The 18,473-nt window shown below is 34.5% G+C and overlaps 1 protein-coding gene across 1 annotated transcript in view; it reads right to left on the reverse strand.

Annotated features, from left to right (window-relative positions):
* The window catches only part of LOC132192900 (octopamine receptor beta-3R-like), a 56,674-nt gene extending 38,201 nt beyond the window's left edge, over nt 1-18,473 (reverse strand). The window contains exons 1-3 of the mRNA XM_059613115.1: nt 17,974-18,473; nt 14,669-14,973; nt 4,767-5,096 (exon numbers count right to left, since the gene is read on the reverse strand). Of these exons, the coding sequence (XP_059469098.1) occupies nt 4,767-5,096; nt 14,669-14,973; nt 17,974-18,072 (734 nt within the window). The 5' untranslated portion in view covers nt 18,073-18,473. The remainder of the gene's footprint in view (nt 1-4,766; nt 5,097-14,668; nt 14,974-17,973) is intronic.

The following is an 18,473-nucleotide window of genomic DNA, read 5'->3' on the forward strand; positions in this document are numbered from 1 at the left end:
GAAAATAGGATTGCTTCATGGAAATTTATGGTTTTGCCTCGAAGATGGACTGATCGCGTGTTTCTGTAGCATTTGGAGAGGAAATTTTCAACTTTTATGAAAGTTTTGTATTTTTACAACCGCAATATAAAGCAAAAAATGGGCTGTCTGATACGAATTTTATGGTAAATGTAGAGAGTATTGTCCAAGCTACATGTACTTGAGAAATTTATTTGAACGGACTGAATGGTATTTTTTCAAATCACCAGAACGAAACAAAAAATGTTATTTTTATGAAAGCTTGAAGTGGCATTTGATTATGTAAAAATATTGAGTTGTTCTATTAAAAATTAGGCTCATTTTTTTACTCAATATACAATTATAAAATTTTAATATCGATTACACTGAATCTGGGTGAAAAAGGGTGTTTTGATTGTTTTCTTTTCACTCCATAAAACATTTTGACGATGGATCCTTGTGAATTTGATCACTCTGATTACAAATTTGTGCAATTAAAATCAAATTTTTTGGCCTTTTTCCAAATTTTAAACTATTATTAACAAAATTATCCATTAACAAATTTCATGGAAAATGTCAACTTTAATAGGATTTTACAACGACTAAGCGTTAGTAATTAATCCTTGACCAGCCGGATTTTGAAATTAAGGTGTTCGCTAAAAATTAAGGTTTGTCAGTCCTCCTGCTTGACCAGCCGTTTTTCTAAATTATCTTATCAATGATGACAATCCTCATTGTAAGGATTGTCATCGTTGGTTTTCAAATTCATTGACTGCGCGGAAAACAACAGGTTATAATAAAGGAATAAAAAAAATGAATTGATGAAACTTATGATTTGACTTGCATTTCACGTGAATTTAAAAAGTTTTCCTGCTTGTGAGGTGCGTTAAAAATTTTATGATAATTTTCAATAATTTATTTTGATAAGTAAAAAGCTCTTTAAAAAAGAAGTATTAAGATCCCATAACTAAAAAAAATATCGCTTGCATTTTCAATCTTGTTAAATAATCCAGTTTGTTAGTTAAAATAAAACTTTTCATACATTTTGAACATACGTTTACTAATTGAAAGCGAAACCAATCCAATACTTTGCGCAGTAATTGCAGGTCATTCTAAACTGCTGATGCTGCAAATATCTAGTTCACATACCGAAGGTCGATGAGCGGTTGAGAGTTAATATTGGTAGCCTCCATCGGCCGGGCTTTTGATTTGGCGCAAACTGCAAGGATTACTCAGCAGATTGGACTTTCGGTTCGGCGGCCTGCGCAAATATTGGAGCGAAATTGCAAATATCTCCGTGCATTGGTAATGCAGAACGTGTCGTTCGCAGAGAGGCGGAAATTACTTTGCCTTTTTACTCTGTTTGACCTCGGCTGGAGACGAGAGAGTGATGTCGGCGAAATCGGCTCGACGCCGTTCTAACGCGGTTTTAATTGAAAGGAAACCACGTTTCCAGCCCACGAGCAAAATTAATCAGACCACTCTCGCCACCTGACGCATCAAACTCGGGCTCAAAATATCTAAAGCGAAAAACATGGATAAAATAATATGGTTTTCGGAGAGAACAAAAGTTAACGCCATTCGGCGGGCAAAAGTATATAAACGGGTGGAGGAAAAATTAATGCAAATGGGCTCGTGTGAGAGGCGCATTATTATACGAAATTCTCTTTCTCTCTCTCTCTCGGGGTCTTTCTTGTCGCAAAAGCGGCGGAACCTTTCCAGAATAATGGGAAGTGAGGCGTGCGCGGCGCGTTCACTCGCGAGATGACTTTTCAACACGTCTTCTCTCCCTTTTTAAAAACGGCAGACGGGCTGTCACCGAGTGTCTGAAATATGATTTCGGCGCGCAGCTCGCCTTTCTCCAAAATGGAGAGAGAAAGAAAGAGAGACGCTTAAATTAAGTTATACAAATGAAGAGCGGTGCCTCAACTGGCGATATCTGTCTCTCCAAAGTGGTGGTTCGTTAGTGCTCATGATCGCGAAAATGGATTTCTTCTTGAAAATAGCCCTTTAAAAATGAACTAAATTATTGAACTAGGAAAATCGATTAACAATTTAAAATCAGTAATAACAGTTTCAAATTTTAAATGAGTTATCAATCGTAATAAAACTAAAGAAAGTCAAAAGAAGTTTGATGCGTTAATAAATGAGCAAGGGAACTTCTTTCTCGGGATAATCAAATTAAATAAATAAATTTTCCACTTTAACCTGTGTGTTCTTGGTTATAAGATGAATTATTATTTTTCATTAATAAGGACCAAGAATTTGAATTGAGTGTGAAAACTTTTATTTTTTGTTATGAAATAAAAACTAAAAGTTCGTCTGCAGCAATAAATTTGATTTGAATGAAAAATACAGATTCAGCAGCTATGGAAATTGTTTAGCGGATCTGGTATATCAATTTGGATGGGAAAAATAATACTGGTTTGCGTGTGCCAATAGCAGTTATTGGTAATATAATTTTATAGATCAATTCCAGTTGAAGAATAGGATTTCAATTCAGATTCCACGAAATAAATGCAATTTTCTATAAAAAAAAAAGAATATTCGCAGCAATAAAAATCTCTTCTTTCCATCACGAAGGTTTACAACAAAATGCAAAAATAGGCTTGCGTGTTTAGTTGCAATTTTGAAGTGACTCTCAATGCAAGTACTTGAATTCCGCAAAGTCATGCTAACCGTGTCAGATAAGACATTTCTGACATAACAAAATTACCGCTATTACTTGAATTGTTCTGTATATCGCAGTGTGTCAAAAGAATTTGATAAGAAGTAAAAATTTTGGAAATTTCATTAAATACAAAATTTTCCTAATTCTGAATTACATAATTATTAATCTAATTGTCTCTTTTAATTAATGAATATTCTTTATTTCCCAGCTCAGTTTAATTTTATTTCAAAATTCCTTTCCTCTGCTCTTTGTGAAAGTTCAAATAAAACTCTGTCTGCAAAAAGCCATGACGAGATCAAAGAGAGAAAATGCAATCACCTTCAGTTCGCAGAAAATGCATTTTGCAAGAAGGGAAATTTATTAAAAATTTACTGATATACTTTGCGGGTTTTTAATTCGTTTTGCTTTGCTCCACATAATATTTGTGCCACTCCACAATGGAGCAACTTCCTTTGTCGCTCTCCGCATTTGCCAACGTCCTGTTGAAAAAGGCTGTTTTTGTAAATAATTGATCATGGCGGAGAACGAAACTGGAGCAGAGTTTAAAGAGATGGAAAATTTTATTAATATAACAATGCCGCCGGCTGAGATAAACAGCACAAAGGTGCATGTATTTATCTCTCTCTCTACTTTTGCACAGAGCGAAATGAGAAATTTCTCCAGTTAATTTAATCCCCCTGCTAAAGGCCACCTCGTTTTTCTCTTCAACACGTTCCAAGTTTTTAATTAAAATGATAATGGTTCGTTTCAGCCAGTTCTATTTAAAACGTACGCGACTGTTTGAAGAATATTTGTAATAAAGCTGCACGTTTTGTAATTAAGCAATAATGCTCGCATTTTGCCTGTTGGCAGAAATTGGCTGTTTGCTCGAAAGCAGCGCGTGTTTAATTAAGTGACCCAGATTTTGGTCCGCTATACTCTCTCATAAATATTATTTCAGTGAAATATTTCCGCTGGCAAATCGCAGACACATAAATAGAAATCAGATCCGTTTTGGAGCGAGACCAAGACTGGTATCTTTTTTGAAAAAGTTTCCGCCGAGAGAAAGGAGAATTTCCGCCGGTGAAGTCAAAGGGTTGTTTCAGATTTAATTCGCTAGAGCGTTTTGTTTGTGTTTGCTTTCGCTTCGAGACGTTAAAATCCTTTGCCTTGAAAAGCATAAAAGCTTTTTGGGGAAATGAGTTTAAGGGGATTAAAAGATCGGACCAGTATTAAAATGGCTTAGCACTTAATTTCTAACGCAAGCACATTTTGACGGGGAAGTTGAAGCTTAGCAGAAGCAATTTTGATCAGAATTTCTTACAAAGGAAACGCTTTTAAAATTTCAGGAAATATTGTTCCAGCCTAAATCCAATTACGAAAACGTCAAAAACAGGAAAATCAACTTAACCATGCTTTAAAATGAAAATATATTCTGCATTTTTCCCTGTGGCCGAGTTGGCAGATATTGACAAAAAAAATTAAATATGAACTAAATTACTTGGAAGAAAGTTTTCAGATAAAGGATTTGATGGCTTATTGATTTTCTCTACTCTTTGATAATATTGACGCTCAAAGTTTTAAGTTTTTAACTCTTGTTTGCAAACACTTGTGAATTTGAAAATAACAAGACCCTTGAAACGATAATATAAATAATTAAAAAAATTTACAATAATAAAGAAATGGTTCACTTGAGATTAAAAATATGAAATATCAGTACCCAGAATTTTTTTTATAACTTCGAGCTAATAATTTTAATCGTTCAATATTTTGCAATTTTATTTTATAGAATAACAGATCCGTTATAAACTTTTAAGGTGTCCCGTACAATAATTTTTCTTTATATAAGGTTGAAAAACACGTTTCTTTAATTTTTTGGAGGATTATATTGAATGGCAACAATAGAAATTTTGCCGGTCTGTAACATTTATTAACTAACCTAATTAAAAATGTTACCCCATCAATTCAATAAAGACGTTTGATTGAAATTTTTAAGATTTTCTAATGAAAATAATTAATAAAATAAAATCCATTTTAGCTTTTTTCACTGTTTAACTTGTACAAAACTCCTATATAAATTAAAATCATATATAAATTCAAGACAAAAAGCTGGTCTTACCTGTGCAGGGGGACGGCAGTGGCGTCCCTGTGGTCCTGATCGGACTCGTTGGCATCCTCTTCGGGCAGGGGGCGCATCTGCCGGTGGCCCGGGTGCTGGTTGGCCCTGCGGACGACGATGCTGTTGAGCAGGATGTTGGACGAGGTCCTCGAGAGCGCCCTACGCTGGCGCACCGCCTCTTTGTAGACCCGGTGGTACATGAGCACCATCACGGTGGCCGGGATCCAAAAGGACACGCCGGACGACACCACTGCGTACCACTTGTTCACCTCGAACACGCACTCGTCCAGGTGCGACTCCTTCCACTCCAGGTGCTCTGATGTCGCATACCTGAATCAACACAGAAGAAAAATATGTAAAAATTAATTCATCAATTACTCAATTTAAATTAACTAAAATTTGAATAATATCAAGTAGGACTGTGAAGTTTAGATTAAAAGAATCAGTCTTTGATAAAATTTCTTGTTTAAAAAACCTATTGGTAAAAATTGTCACAAATAACATTATAGAAAAAGCAATATAAGTTTGAAAGAAATGTAGCTATCAAAATTAAAAATTAATGTAGATAAGAAGTGCAATTTGATATAGATTTGGTAATAATCTATGCTAACATTAAATCACAGATGATAAATATTTTGCCTTCCTGAATTACATTATTAAATCATATTTTTATTAAGACGATGAAAAAAAGCATTCGGTGTAGGTTTCGTCAATTTTTTTTATGCAAAATCCACTATTTTCGTATCAACATGCTAAAATTTTATCTTCAATAAATAAAATCCCTAAAAAAGTATGAAATATCTGTGAACCACACTTAATTTAATCCGGTTTATCCAATTTCAATTTCACCAAAATGTTAAAATCGACAGCACATTTCCACCTCTAAATAATTCTGCAATTAGCTTTCCAAACAAAAGCCGCAATTCCGAATTAATTTAAAGCTAAACCTTGATAGGATTTGGTTTCGAAACGCACAGTATACACACGGGTTGATTTGAAATGTAAATTTGAGAGGGGCGTGTTTGTACAGAGAGGCAAAACATACGTCATTTTGGCTGAAGGAAACGAGCGCGCAGTTTTCACACACAAAAACACAGCAAAAGGCGAGAGGCAGAAATATTGAAACTGTCAACATAACTCCGCTGACGTCACTCGGCCGCGGTTGAAGTGCGCACCACACTTTGATCTTGTCCTCAAACATCACGCTCTTTTGATTGGAATTTTGGCAAAGAATGCGAGATATCCACGACAGGAGAGTCTCTCGAATACAACACAAAGACAAAACATAAAATGCAAATACTGCACATCCCACAGAGCCACTTCAACCCAACTGACAAGGGAAAAATGTTCACCGGTTGGTAAAAATAAAGGGTTTAGTTTTTGGAAAGAATTTATAGAAAATTCAATTTCAAATAAACCGGAATTTTTCATGAAAATATATTAAAAACATTATTTTCAACTAAAATTTGGATTTGTTTTATTAACTTTATGAGAAAAAAAATGTGGGCGGTTTTCTGAAGATAAAAAACAACAGAAAAACATCAATAAATAATGAATTCAAAATTTTTTGGCTAAGGAGTTCACCAGAAAAGAATGATCAATGAAATGTTTCCCATAAGCTCTATGTAATTTTTAGCTCAAGTCCATTGTTTTTTTTTTTAATTTTTCGATAAAATAAGATGAATTTTATAATTATTCTTTTATTTGAAACTCATTTCAGTACAACTTCAACTTAACTTAAAAAATTTTACAAAACAATTTGAGGAAATAAGATGAATTTTACAATTTTTATTAATAGTTGTAGCCCAGAAAAAATTAAGAAAATTTCCATAAGAAGGAATGTTGCTTACCAAAAAATTTAAATCTCGCGAATCGCTCACATTTTCTGAGGATGTTTGATTGAAAGTGACATTACGTTATGGCTAAAAGTCATCACGAAAATTAGTATCTTTAAACATTATTCTCACCTCAATTTTATAATTATTTAAAATAAATAATAGATAATTTGCATTGACCTATTCTTTTTGAAACATCAATCAAATTATTGCCACTTTTATATTTTAAAATTAAGCATCAGATTCATTTATTTTTCAGCAAGGAATCAATATATAACATTTTTAAACAAATTTATATAGAAGAATAACTACATCATTTTTATTTTTAGGAGATAATTGCCCTATAAGCTTTTTGTGTCAAAGTATGCAAAGCTTTTGCCAACATTAAGCCTGCTCAAAAAAGTTTACACTAAAACTAATTACCTAATTATGAAAAAATCTAAAAAGAAAAAATTACTCTTCATTATTTTCCGAGTGAAAAAGCTGGCCGAGTTTTTAATATTTGTGTACACAGACTCACCCACTGGGAGGAAATTGAATTTTGCGGAAAGTTTTGATTAAAATTTCCCAGGCGGCAAAAAACCTGGCGAGTTTTTTTTCAATTCGTTTTGCAGCAAAGCTCCGTAAAACTCTGTGTGTGCGAATTGAATGGGGGCTCCGTGGCAGGACGTTTCGCGTCAAACACACACAAACACGAAGGTCATTACCAGGCGTAATTTACGTGCAGTAAATTCCTCTGCCAAACACATTTTACAACTCGCGCACGCCATAGTTGTTTCACTTTCGTTATAACGCCGGCGGCCAGATTTGGCACTTGCAGATTACAGACAATATGAGAGGAATTTTGACAGTAAAACGTGAAGCATTGTCAGGGTTTAACCCTTTAATGAGATCCGAGGATGAACATACATTTTGAGGTGCAAAATTGAAATAAAGCTGATTTTGTGAAATTTTTACTTAAACTGTAATATTTAAACGGCTTAAAAGATCGACTTAAAAGCCTAAAGTTTTATAGTTTAAAAACCTTTTCCACTTTTGGTCTCTCTGATTGAAACTTTTGAAGTATAAGATCTTTTTTTTTATTCAGCAATAATTAAAAACAAAAACAATTCAAGTAAAATAAAATTACACAAAATTTAAATTTTTAGTTTTGAAATTTATGATGACACTGATATTTAAATCTCAAATTCAGAAATACCGGAAAATACGTTGTTTTCGTCAAAAGAAAAACAATACATAACACTGCCATGGAAAAATGTTTAAATGTTTAAATGTTTTAATCAAATATTGTCTACAATTAACTACCAAAAAGAAATCTAAAATATCCTGCAAAAAAATTCTTTAGAAAAGTCTAGAAATTTGAAATTTTATAGTCTCACTCAGAACATTGAAAAAATAGAAAATATATATTTTAATAAATGCAAACGAGTCGTTTTTCACCCTCTCACATTTATTTTGAATTAGATTGACACAAGCTGTAAAAAAAATTCAAGAAAAAAAATTATTAAATTCACAATTAAATTTTAGAACAACAATTAAATTTGATATAAAATTAGTTAAGAATAAAATTGATATCCTGCCTTACGTTTCGACTGTATGTAGGGCAAGATACATTTTTTTAACCGCAGAAAATAATCAGAAAGACAAAATAAAATCTCATCAAGGAATAACCAAGTTTCAATTCAACAAGCATGAATTTTCCACCTCAAAATTTTCAACAAAAGATATATTTCTCATATTATTTAATTTTAACAAAAAAAATTTATTGGGCAGAACGTTTGCGATAAAGGGTCTTTAGTTAGATTTTTGGATAAAAGAGAAATCAACAGATTGCCGCTGAAACGGCGAAAAGCAAACAAAGGGCGCGCTCTCGACCCGGCAGATGAAAAGCAAAAGCCGCCGGCCCCGTTGGCGCAACTTCTGTTGTTTGCACGATTTCGCTGAATTAAACACGGATTGCGCCTGCGAGGTCCGCGCATTGTCCAGAGTATCCAGCGAGAATGCAAAAGGGTGTTGCTAATTAAAGCAGTGGACGCTACAATGGTATTTATAATGGAATCCACTTCAATTCATTAGTGCTCGCCATGCCAGAAATAACAGACGTATGGCCGAATTGTGTATGGTTGATGATATATTTACCACAATTGTGCGAATGTAGCAAATTTAAAATCATTTCAGAAATGAATATTATATCATCACTTCCAGAACTGTTCAAACTTCCAATTAGATGTAATTTAAATTTTATATATATTAAAGAATGTCATTTCTTACTTAGTGTTATTCAAAAATTTAAAGATCCTCTCCGGTCAAGTTTATTGCTCTCTATTCTGAAAGATTGCTAATTTTGAGTATATCTTGTGAACACACTAATTGAAAATTCCAAACCGTTGCGTCTCAATCAAAAGAAAACCTAAATACGAGTGATTCGCGCGAAAAACGTATGAGAATTGAGTAGCCAATCAGATCCATCAGTTTTTTCCAAAAACTGCAGGTTTTTGTCACTTGTGGCGCTGCGATCGCTGATTTTGCCAAGTTTTCTGCATCGCCGTGGGGCATTAGTGGAGAAATCAGCGATCGCAGCGCCAATTTGACCAAATTCTGTAGTTTTTGGAACAAACTGATGGATCTGAGATCTGATTGGCTACCAAATTCTCACACGTTTTTCGCGCGAATCTCTCGTATTTAGGTTTTCTTTTGATTGAGACGCAACGGTTTGGAATTTTCAACTAGTGTTTTCACAAGATATACTCGAAATTTAGCAATCTTTCAGAATAAAGAGCAATCCAAATGACCGGAGTGGTTCTTTAAGGGAGATGCTTCATCTGTTTGTTCAAAATAATAACAACGGTTGATTGCATAATAATAATAATATGTAATTCTCGTCATTCTGTTAAATAAAAATTACTCTGAAAATTACTTTTTAAGTTTATACTGGGGTCTTTGAAACTAAAATGCCACCTCTTTTGGACTCTTTTAAAAAGATAATTTTTATAAGTTTATTATTTTTATTTTTAATTAAGAAATAAAAAAACTTGTACAAATATTTTATTGTAAAAGAAATAAGTCTGACAAAATTACTGAAAAAATTCTATTTTTGCAGACTTATTTTCTCACTCTTTGTGATCTGCACACAGAAAGAGGCGAGTATTTGTTTTTGCAGAATTAATTAACGCAAGAGTATGAGTAGAAAGGTATAAATGGAAGCTCATCTCTGTTGTTTTGCAGGCAGTGCTTGTGACATTATATCACTGAAACAGTCGAGCAGCAATTGCACAACAGTTCAAGTGGAAGTTCTCGACTCGATGATGAAAGCTCGCATTTTCTTTTTTTGCAACTCTCATTAAAGTTGAGTAATTAAATATTTCCATTTCACAATGAAACAGAATTTGAATGAAATTATTATACAAAGAGCATGAAGTTTTTTTCTCAGCTAGAGAAATTAATGTCTCGGCCTGTTATGAAGAGATATTATGCGTGGGACATAAAACTCCTTAATATTAAATCAGTGCAATGTCGCATAAAAGGGACGTAATAATAATATCGATTGCCGCGGTCCGCAAAGCCGATTTACAGGTTGCTTTTATTGAATGAGAGGAAGAGGGCCTGAGTGATAAGCTCTTTTATGGAGATTTGCTCATTCAATATCCGCCCAAACATGACACGGGGACATGCTACACGAGCAATATTTCCAGCGGCTCAAGGGGGAGAACGAGCGAGCACCGCACGCGCGATTATTTATGGATGGAAATCTCGCGCGCCAGCAGGTTGCCCAGGCTTTTTATTGCAGAACTTCAAAAATCCATAACGGCCTAATGGATAATCAATTTTTGGGGCATTTTCTCTCCGAGCATGAGAGTTGACTTTATTCTCGAGGAATGCAGGGATGCAAATTAGTCAAATTACATTTCAGATTATTTTTTCTTGATCGCATTGGTGATTTCTTTTTCAAATTGAAACAAAATTGTCGGGTAAAATTATAAGAAAATAAATTTTGAAGTCTACGTTAAAATTAAAATACAGAAAATTGATATAATTATAATGTACAGAATAGAAACAAAAAATTATTATTTTATTTATCCAAAAAGAGGAATTTTTCAATTTGAAATTGAGGAATAAATTTTAAAATTGATTGAAAAAAAAACCAGATTTGAGATTTTTTTAATTTTTTTTTTTTTCAAGTTTTTAGACCGTGAAATATATTAAAAAAAAAACCTTTTGCACAGATTTAAAATCTGATTATTTGAGTGTAAAATATTGTTTTCTTTAAAACTACATACTAGGAATATCTAAGAGTACTGCGTGCATAAGTCTACTCTTTTTTAATTTATTTCTCAATTTCAAATTAAAAATTCCTCTTTTTGGATAAACAAAATAATCATTGTTTTTCCTCTACTGCACATTATAATTATGTCAATTTTCTGTATTTTAAAAAGGGAAATATAAATATTCGCATCCAAGTGGAGTGCGATCGAGTTCCACTCATCATTTCTCAGCAAAAAACTTAACGACCACTTGAATTTATGGAATTTACGATCGATTTATACACTGGAACGTTCAGCAGTTAAGGGCCTATTTGCAATAATGATATTTATTCTTTAATCCAAATGAAAAGAGATCGAATTTCATAAATGAATATGAATGAAATTGCTGTTTTATATAAAAAAAAAATCTTAATACTCAAGGCTCAACACTGGTTTGCCATTTCCCAAGGAAAACATTTTTTGGTTCTTAAAAGATTTGATCAATATTTTTGGAAACTGAAAGTAACTGAAAACCTACTATAAAAGAATTAAACTTTCAAATATTGTGCACAAATAACATCTAAATATGAAAATTATGGTGAAACAATGATGAATGAAAAGACTGACTTTAAATTCATTAATTTTTTTTTATCCCCGGAGTGAAATTTATGAAAATTAAAATTTCCTCTTTGCAAATATTTTTAACCCTCATCTCCGCACTGAGGTATAAAATAATTTTTTTACAATTTTCCTCCCTTTTATATTTAATCAGTGGTGACAATGACAAGTAAATTTTACAGGCGTGAGATTCGACTGATCCTTCACTTTGTCGCTCTCTTTAAAAATAGCTTTTCGGAAGGAAAAAAGCTTCTGAACGAGAGCCAATATATTCTGACAGCCACTCTTCCGAACGGTGATGGTGAATACTCGGAAGTGTTGATGTGCCTTTTAAGGGCAACATAAAGTCTTTTCCCTTTACGACGCGCCAGGCTTCGAAACGACGTGTCAAAACATCCGGAAAATAGAGAAACGGGAAAGATAACTTTTTTAATTAGCGGTATGGGCAGTGACCCTTGCCGCAATAAATTTCACGGCGGACCGATCCGATTCCCAAGAGTTCTTGGCCGTCGATATAAAATAACGCGGGCAGGTGGAAAAGTTGATGGGCAGAGGAAATTTGTCTGTTTTGAGTGAGCGCGCAACTTCATAAATTATGAACGTGCAAGGGTGCTTTTAGGCACTCCAAAGAGAGGTTCCAACTTGGTCCTCCTCTAAAGACCTCTGTGTGTGTGACGAGACTGAGAGCGCGCTTTTGAGTGAAACACTGAGAGGAAAACGGTTAGCTTTTAATAACAAAAACACGGAGAGCGCAGCCTTGTCACGCGCCTTTGAAATTTTGATAACGCACGTGCTTGAGACAAAAGCAAAAGTGACAGCACATGATGACACCTCCGACGGAAATTCATTTGTACTTCTCTTTCGTCTTTTACTGAACGCAAGTCAAAGAGAAACTCTTGAACAATAGAAGTTCTTTGATAATCATGTTGATGAGGAGGCGAAATTTGACTAAGATTTTAAGACCAAGAATCATCTTGCGCTTCTTAACTAGAGACTTTTAGGCAAGTAATAAAACTAAAAAGGGTTAGTTCTGCTTAAAAAATATTAAAAACAAGGCAAGTCTCTGATTGTGAGTTGAGCAGCGAGAATTGGATGCTTGGAATAATATTAGGGAAAAAATATTGTATTCAATTGAAAAATATCAATCAGCCTTTTTCTTCTTTCGAATGAAAATATTTTTAGAGAATATAAATCTAAATAATATTTTAGTGTTTGATTATTGTTTGGAGAGAAGGAATTTGTACAATTTTAAATATTAAATTTAAAAAAAGCAACGAATCATGCACAGTTTAGTAAATTAAAATCTCTTTGGAATTATGCTATGGGGAATTCTCTTTTGTGCTAGCAAAAATATGATCCAAATTTATTGTATTTCCATTTTTTCTGTGTAATGACTGTAATGTTTCAAAAGAAAAAAGCGTTGCACCAAACTTAATCCAGATCCAGAAATGTTCATTCTCAGGTGATGAGCAACATTATTTTTATTTCTACCAATGCTCATCAAATTTATATATAAAAAAAAATACTTGAAATGGATTATTAATTTTATAATATTAAATTATTTTATATATAAATTGAACTAAAATTCAATTTCTAACACTTAAAAATTTAGAATATAATAATTATATTATGTGTAATTTTGTTAAATTAAAATGTAACATAAAATAATTTAATAATCATTTTAAGATGAGAATGCAAATAAATTAATTTTATTAAAATTAATAATAACACAGGTTTTTCTCTTTCATTAATTCAACAAGGGAAAACACATTTTATTTTCCGGTTTGCTTTCCGCGCTACTTGATCTCGCCTCATGGAACAAACAGAGGTGAACACAATCCGCTTAGATAATATTTTTGTTTACACGCACACGTTCTCAGGCCAGAGAATTAGTCGTCAAGGCAACGGAAGCGAAAGCTTTTCTTGGTAAAGCTCCGAGTTCGTATATGTTTTTCCTTTCGCAGACAAATTTTAATCAGAACAAACGGGGAAAAAAACGGGTATTTTTGTGATAAATCATTCGTGGGAACGCTATGCATGAATTGTGCGCCGCCCGGCCGCTCTTCCGAAATGGATGCGAATTTTAACAATGTTGCGGATTTAACCAGGACCGGTGTGCGCTCTGGGCTTACTCTGCGTGCGAAGTGTCGGATTCCGCCGGCAGTGATTAAGTGTTTTTGGTGTATCGTGTAATGCGATTAAATTTCGCGCAGCCGTCGATCTGAATTTATGGCCCAACGTACAATAGTTCATGATCCAAAGCACTGGAATTTCGGCGCTTCCTTTAATTCACGCCAAATTATGCATCCTGCCCGACAACGTTGCAAAACTGGTTGCATAACTGAAATATTACTGCCAATTAAACGTGAAAAATAATTTTGTTTCTAAACGAAAGAAAAATATCCGCCTGCTGTCATAATTACTTCTAAAGTTCGTTTGAAAGATAACAAAAGATTATTTTAATTTAATTAATAAACTTGGCAAAGTCAGGTTTTGGACACAGTTAGGTAGATTGGTATTTTCAATTTGTCCTGGTTGAATATTTAGAGAAATTAAAAGAAAAATCAATTTTACTGCTCCTCATCAAAAAGAGAGTCAAAATTCAAAGTTAAATCTTTTAACCAAAAATAATTGATAATTTTTCATCACCTTAAATCCTTTTAAAAGAATTTTTGGTATTTGATTTTTTTTTTCATATTTAATATCAAAATTTTTAATACTTTTCAAGATATGCTAACATCTGGACTGTTTTACTGAGATTCTATGAACGACGGATACTGTGGATAGCCTCAAAAGCTCAATACAAACAAGCGATTTTTATGAACTGACAGCAGCTGTCAACGTTTGCGTTGGAATCCCAGAGGCAAATGTTTGCAACTGGCCTCAAGTGAATTCCTTCAAGACCTACACCGGTGGATTTTCTTATTCCTATATTTGAAAATCAACCAATTTTGATGGATATAGCGTCAAAATTAAAAATCTTCAGAAAATATTGTTGTTTTTAACGATTAAGAACCATTTTAGATCTTTCTTGTGGTTTAATTAAATTTGGCAGAAAACGAAAAACACTGATTCATAAAGCTCCTGATATTGTCACCGGCATGAAAATTTTATAAATTTCAGAATTAAAACATAAAAAAAAACGGTTTTGTCTTTTAACTTACATACTAAACATTGACTATTAAAAAATAAATAATTTGGTACTGACCAGCCGAGGAAGATTGGCAGGAAGGAGATGAACGCGGGCAGCAGCCACACGCCGGCCAACATGAAGCCGACCGTCCTGGTGGTCATGATCAACGGGTACTCGAGAGGGCGCACGATGGCATAGTAGCGGTCCACAGAGATGCAGCACAGATGCAGAATCGAGGCCGTGCTGAAGTAGACGTCGAACGAATTCCACGCGTCGCACCAAATCGGCCCGAACTGCCACCGACCGCCGCTCAGGTGCACGCTGAAGTTGAACGACATCGCCAGCAGGGCCACCAACATGTCCGCCATGGCCAGAGACACCTACAAACACAGAGAAAGGGGAAAATAAATCATTTGTTCAATGGATCTAAAATTAAAAATTCTGCTTCAATTACTCATCAATCATAAATCATAATGTATCAATAATTGGGAATTTAGATCTGGAATCATTGTAAAAAATAAAATATTCTATCCTTTCACTTGAATAGACAAAAACAAACTCTTTTATTTAAAATTAGTTTTGTCACCAGCATTATTCTGTGAATTAAATTTTAAATGGTATTATAAAAATCTTCCTATTTATTATATCAAGTTTTTATACTAAATTAAAATCACAGTTCTGATTTTAATTTTATCATATTTTCAATAAGCATCATAACCAATCTTTACTCTCTTAGGTATTTCTTAAATTCGTGGATTTCAAATTTTGAACATTAATCGTGGGTCGAGTTGAGTGTCCAATTGAACCAATGATAATGCATTTTTGACGAATTAATTTTTACACATTTTACGAGAGTCTGTACAAAAATTTCTACGCCTGTTAAAAAAACCTAAAATTTGACAAACAATTTTGATGAATATTGAATAAACAACAAAAAATAAAAATGATCGTGCTTGGAGCCAAAACAGAATCATTTTATGAAGATATGATTTCTGGATAATTGATTTTTTGGTCAAAAAAAGAAGAATCCGACTAAACAAAATAAATGTGGCTAAAAACACAAAAATTGCTGATCAATTAAGATAAAATATCAATTAACCAGCCACCTTTTGAAGTTGTGACGCTTATTTTTTTCAATAACAAAATTTACGATTTTCTCCCCATCATAAAAAATAAAAATACGTATCTTGAGGCTCAACTCCCACGTCCGTAGTGACAGCAATCGTAAAAATTTTATATTTTTAGCGCAGGAAATCCATAACTGCCGCGTGGGCGCTTTTTAACACATTTTATCAACGAAAACATTCAATATCATTAAAAAAAATGGAAAAACATCCCCCATTCACCGCTAATATCCAAAAAGTCGCAAATGTGCAGAGGTATAAAAATAAATAATGCCAGAAAAATCGATCGGCCGTGAGCCTATTAAATTCAATAAAGAGCAGCCACGAAAAGAGTGGTATAAGTGGCTCGTCGTCTGTAAACTTTTGTTGGTTTCAGGCAAAAAGCACGTCATCACCAAATGGCTTGCTTCTCTTTTAAAACTTTGTACTCTCCATATATAAAAACATCGTCAATGTCATGATACAATGAGGCACACGCTTCCATACCGGCGGCGCTAGCATTTTTTATGCATACAGAGACTAACAAACTCGATTCCCAACAAACTTGTTTTACAAGCTTATCCATCAATGTAATAATAAAGTGTAACTAAAAATAGCCAGTGTGCAAACAATGAGATCGCCTCACAGCTTTCGTTATTAACTCCTCCTCCGCGGATGACACAAGACGAAAAATAATGGCACTACTTCTTATCTGAAGGCGCCAATTTTTCTCGCCGCGTGATGAGAAAATGCCGGTCGACGCGCAGAATTGGCAAAAAGAATAAGGGGGTCGAAAATTCTCCGTCATCAGCCCGCAAGGGACGACTTGATTGTCACACCCGACACGTAGAAAAGCGGGGCCGAAATTGCAAAAAAGAAAATGCGAGGGAGAAGAAAGTGCCGCTTCTCCAGCCAAATTAAAATGACGCAAAAAATTGTTTTGCCAAACGTAAGCCGCTGGAAGAGAGACGGATTATTTTGGGAGCCGCCGCCGCGTTTTGAGGCCTATATCAAGTTTTAATTCGGCCTGTCACTTCTTCCAAAATACCTCGCGCGCCACCCTACACTGAAGAGTGTGCCATACTCGACGGAGGAGTCGTGGAATTCTTGGCTCAATTACATTTTCACCCGCCCATAAAGTTTCAAGCCGCCAGTTCTTATGGACTTCATGCACTCGGCTTGCTTTAAAGTATTTAAAAAAAGCTACTTTTGGTCGCTCCTCTACAAAGCAACTTGCTGAAAGAGCCAAATGTTATAAAAACAAGGAAAATATTATTTTTTCAAGTTGAATAATTTAACTGAATATCAAAACCAATCATCAAATTTTTTTACAAATTAATAAAATTCATGCGAAAAAAATCTATAAGTAATTTTTATGACTTAAAAGCATTTCTTCATTGTATCATCAGTATATTATTATTTTTTTGTTATGCCGAGACAAAATGTCTTATCGGCCTGATTGATTGAGCTCAATTTTTTATATCCTCCCATCATTAATTAAATTAGTAAATAAACATTCTTTTTTTATTATTATTATAATACGTCGCAACTGATCGAACTTGATCTAAATTTGAAACGGGGTGAATTTTGAAACTTTCGCAGCAAAATCAAGATCGAGCCACTTGGATTTGGATTCAATTCGCTCGGTCTGACCGAGAATCTACTTTAATCTTGGCTACGTGTCAAAGAATATTTTGACCAGCAGCAGACAAATCCCGCTGCAAACGTTAATTTATAAATACACGTTCGTACAAAGGAGCGACGCCGACAGACGTTTAATCGGCTTTCCAAACTTGTGGTTACAAAATGAAAACCCAGTCTCAAAATATACTGAATCAACTTCATTGTTTTCTTCTCAAGTTCTATTATAGCGATGTTTATTTTTGGAATTTCATAAATTCAAAACCTCAAGTGAGATTAATTTCATTAAAAATAAAGTAAAAATTGTAAGTTTAAAGAAAGGGGTCTAAATTTAAATTTAAAAATAATTTAAATGCTATTTAATTTGTAATTTTATAGAAAAATAAATTTTAATTGATTAATTGATAGGAATTTAAATTGCATAAATTAATAAGGAAATACAATTTAATATAAAAGTAGGAATTAATAAAATAACAAAATAAAAAAAAATTAATTTCAGAGAAAAAAAATAATAATTATTTGGATTTTTCTTTTCGTTGTTTGGTTTATGAATTAAATGAACTCAATTTTAAATAAAATAGAAGGAAATTAAATTAAATTTAAAAATCAATGAAATTATAAAAAAATTGCACTCACCACGTAATAGTTCGTAATGACGCGGAGCCTCCTGTGGCGCGCAACGCTCGCGATGACCAGCGCGTTGCCGAGCACGGCGGCCACCATGACGGCGGCCATGGCCGCCGCCTTGGCTACCACGGCAAGCAGCGCCGCGTCTGGGGGCAGCGCCTCGGCCGCCTCCGGAGGCCAGCGGCCACTGCCGTTGAGGCTCACGTTCACGCCATCCACCTGCGCAGCGTCGTCAGCGTTCAGGGTGAGAGAGGCGCGCGCGACCGCCGCCTCGGCGTCCCGATTACAACTGGCGGCCGAGGGCGGCCCGCCGCGGCCGCTCTGCCGCCGATGCGGCCGCCCGCCGGGCGCACGCGCAACCCTCGGACGCTTTTCGCACGCGAGAGAGACGTTTGCAGCACCCGGGGCTACGCCAAGCCGCGTGGATTAATTGCACAGCTCTCCAGCAAACTCGGTACGTACGAATGGAAATTTATGAAACACACTCGCAGTCCGTCTCGCATCCGGAT

Source organism: Neocloeon triangulifer, unplaced genomic scaffold (genome assembly GCF_031216515.1).
Source record: "Neocloeon triangulifer isolate White Clay Creek 2 clone unplaced genomic scaffold, ASM3121651v1 ptg000003l, whole genome shotgun sequence".
NCBI lineage: Eukaryota > Metazoa > Arthropoda > Insecta > Ephemeroptera > Baetidae > Neocloeon > Neocloeon triangulifer.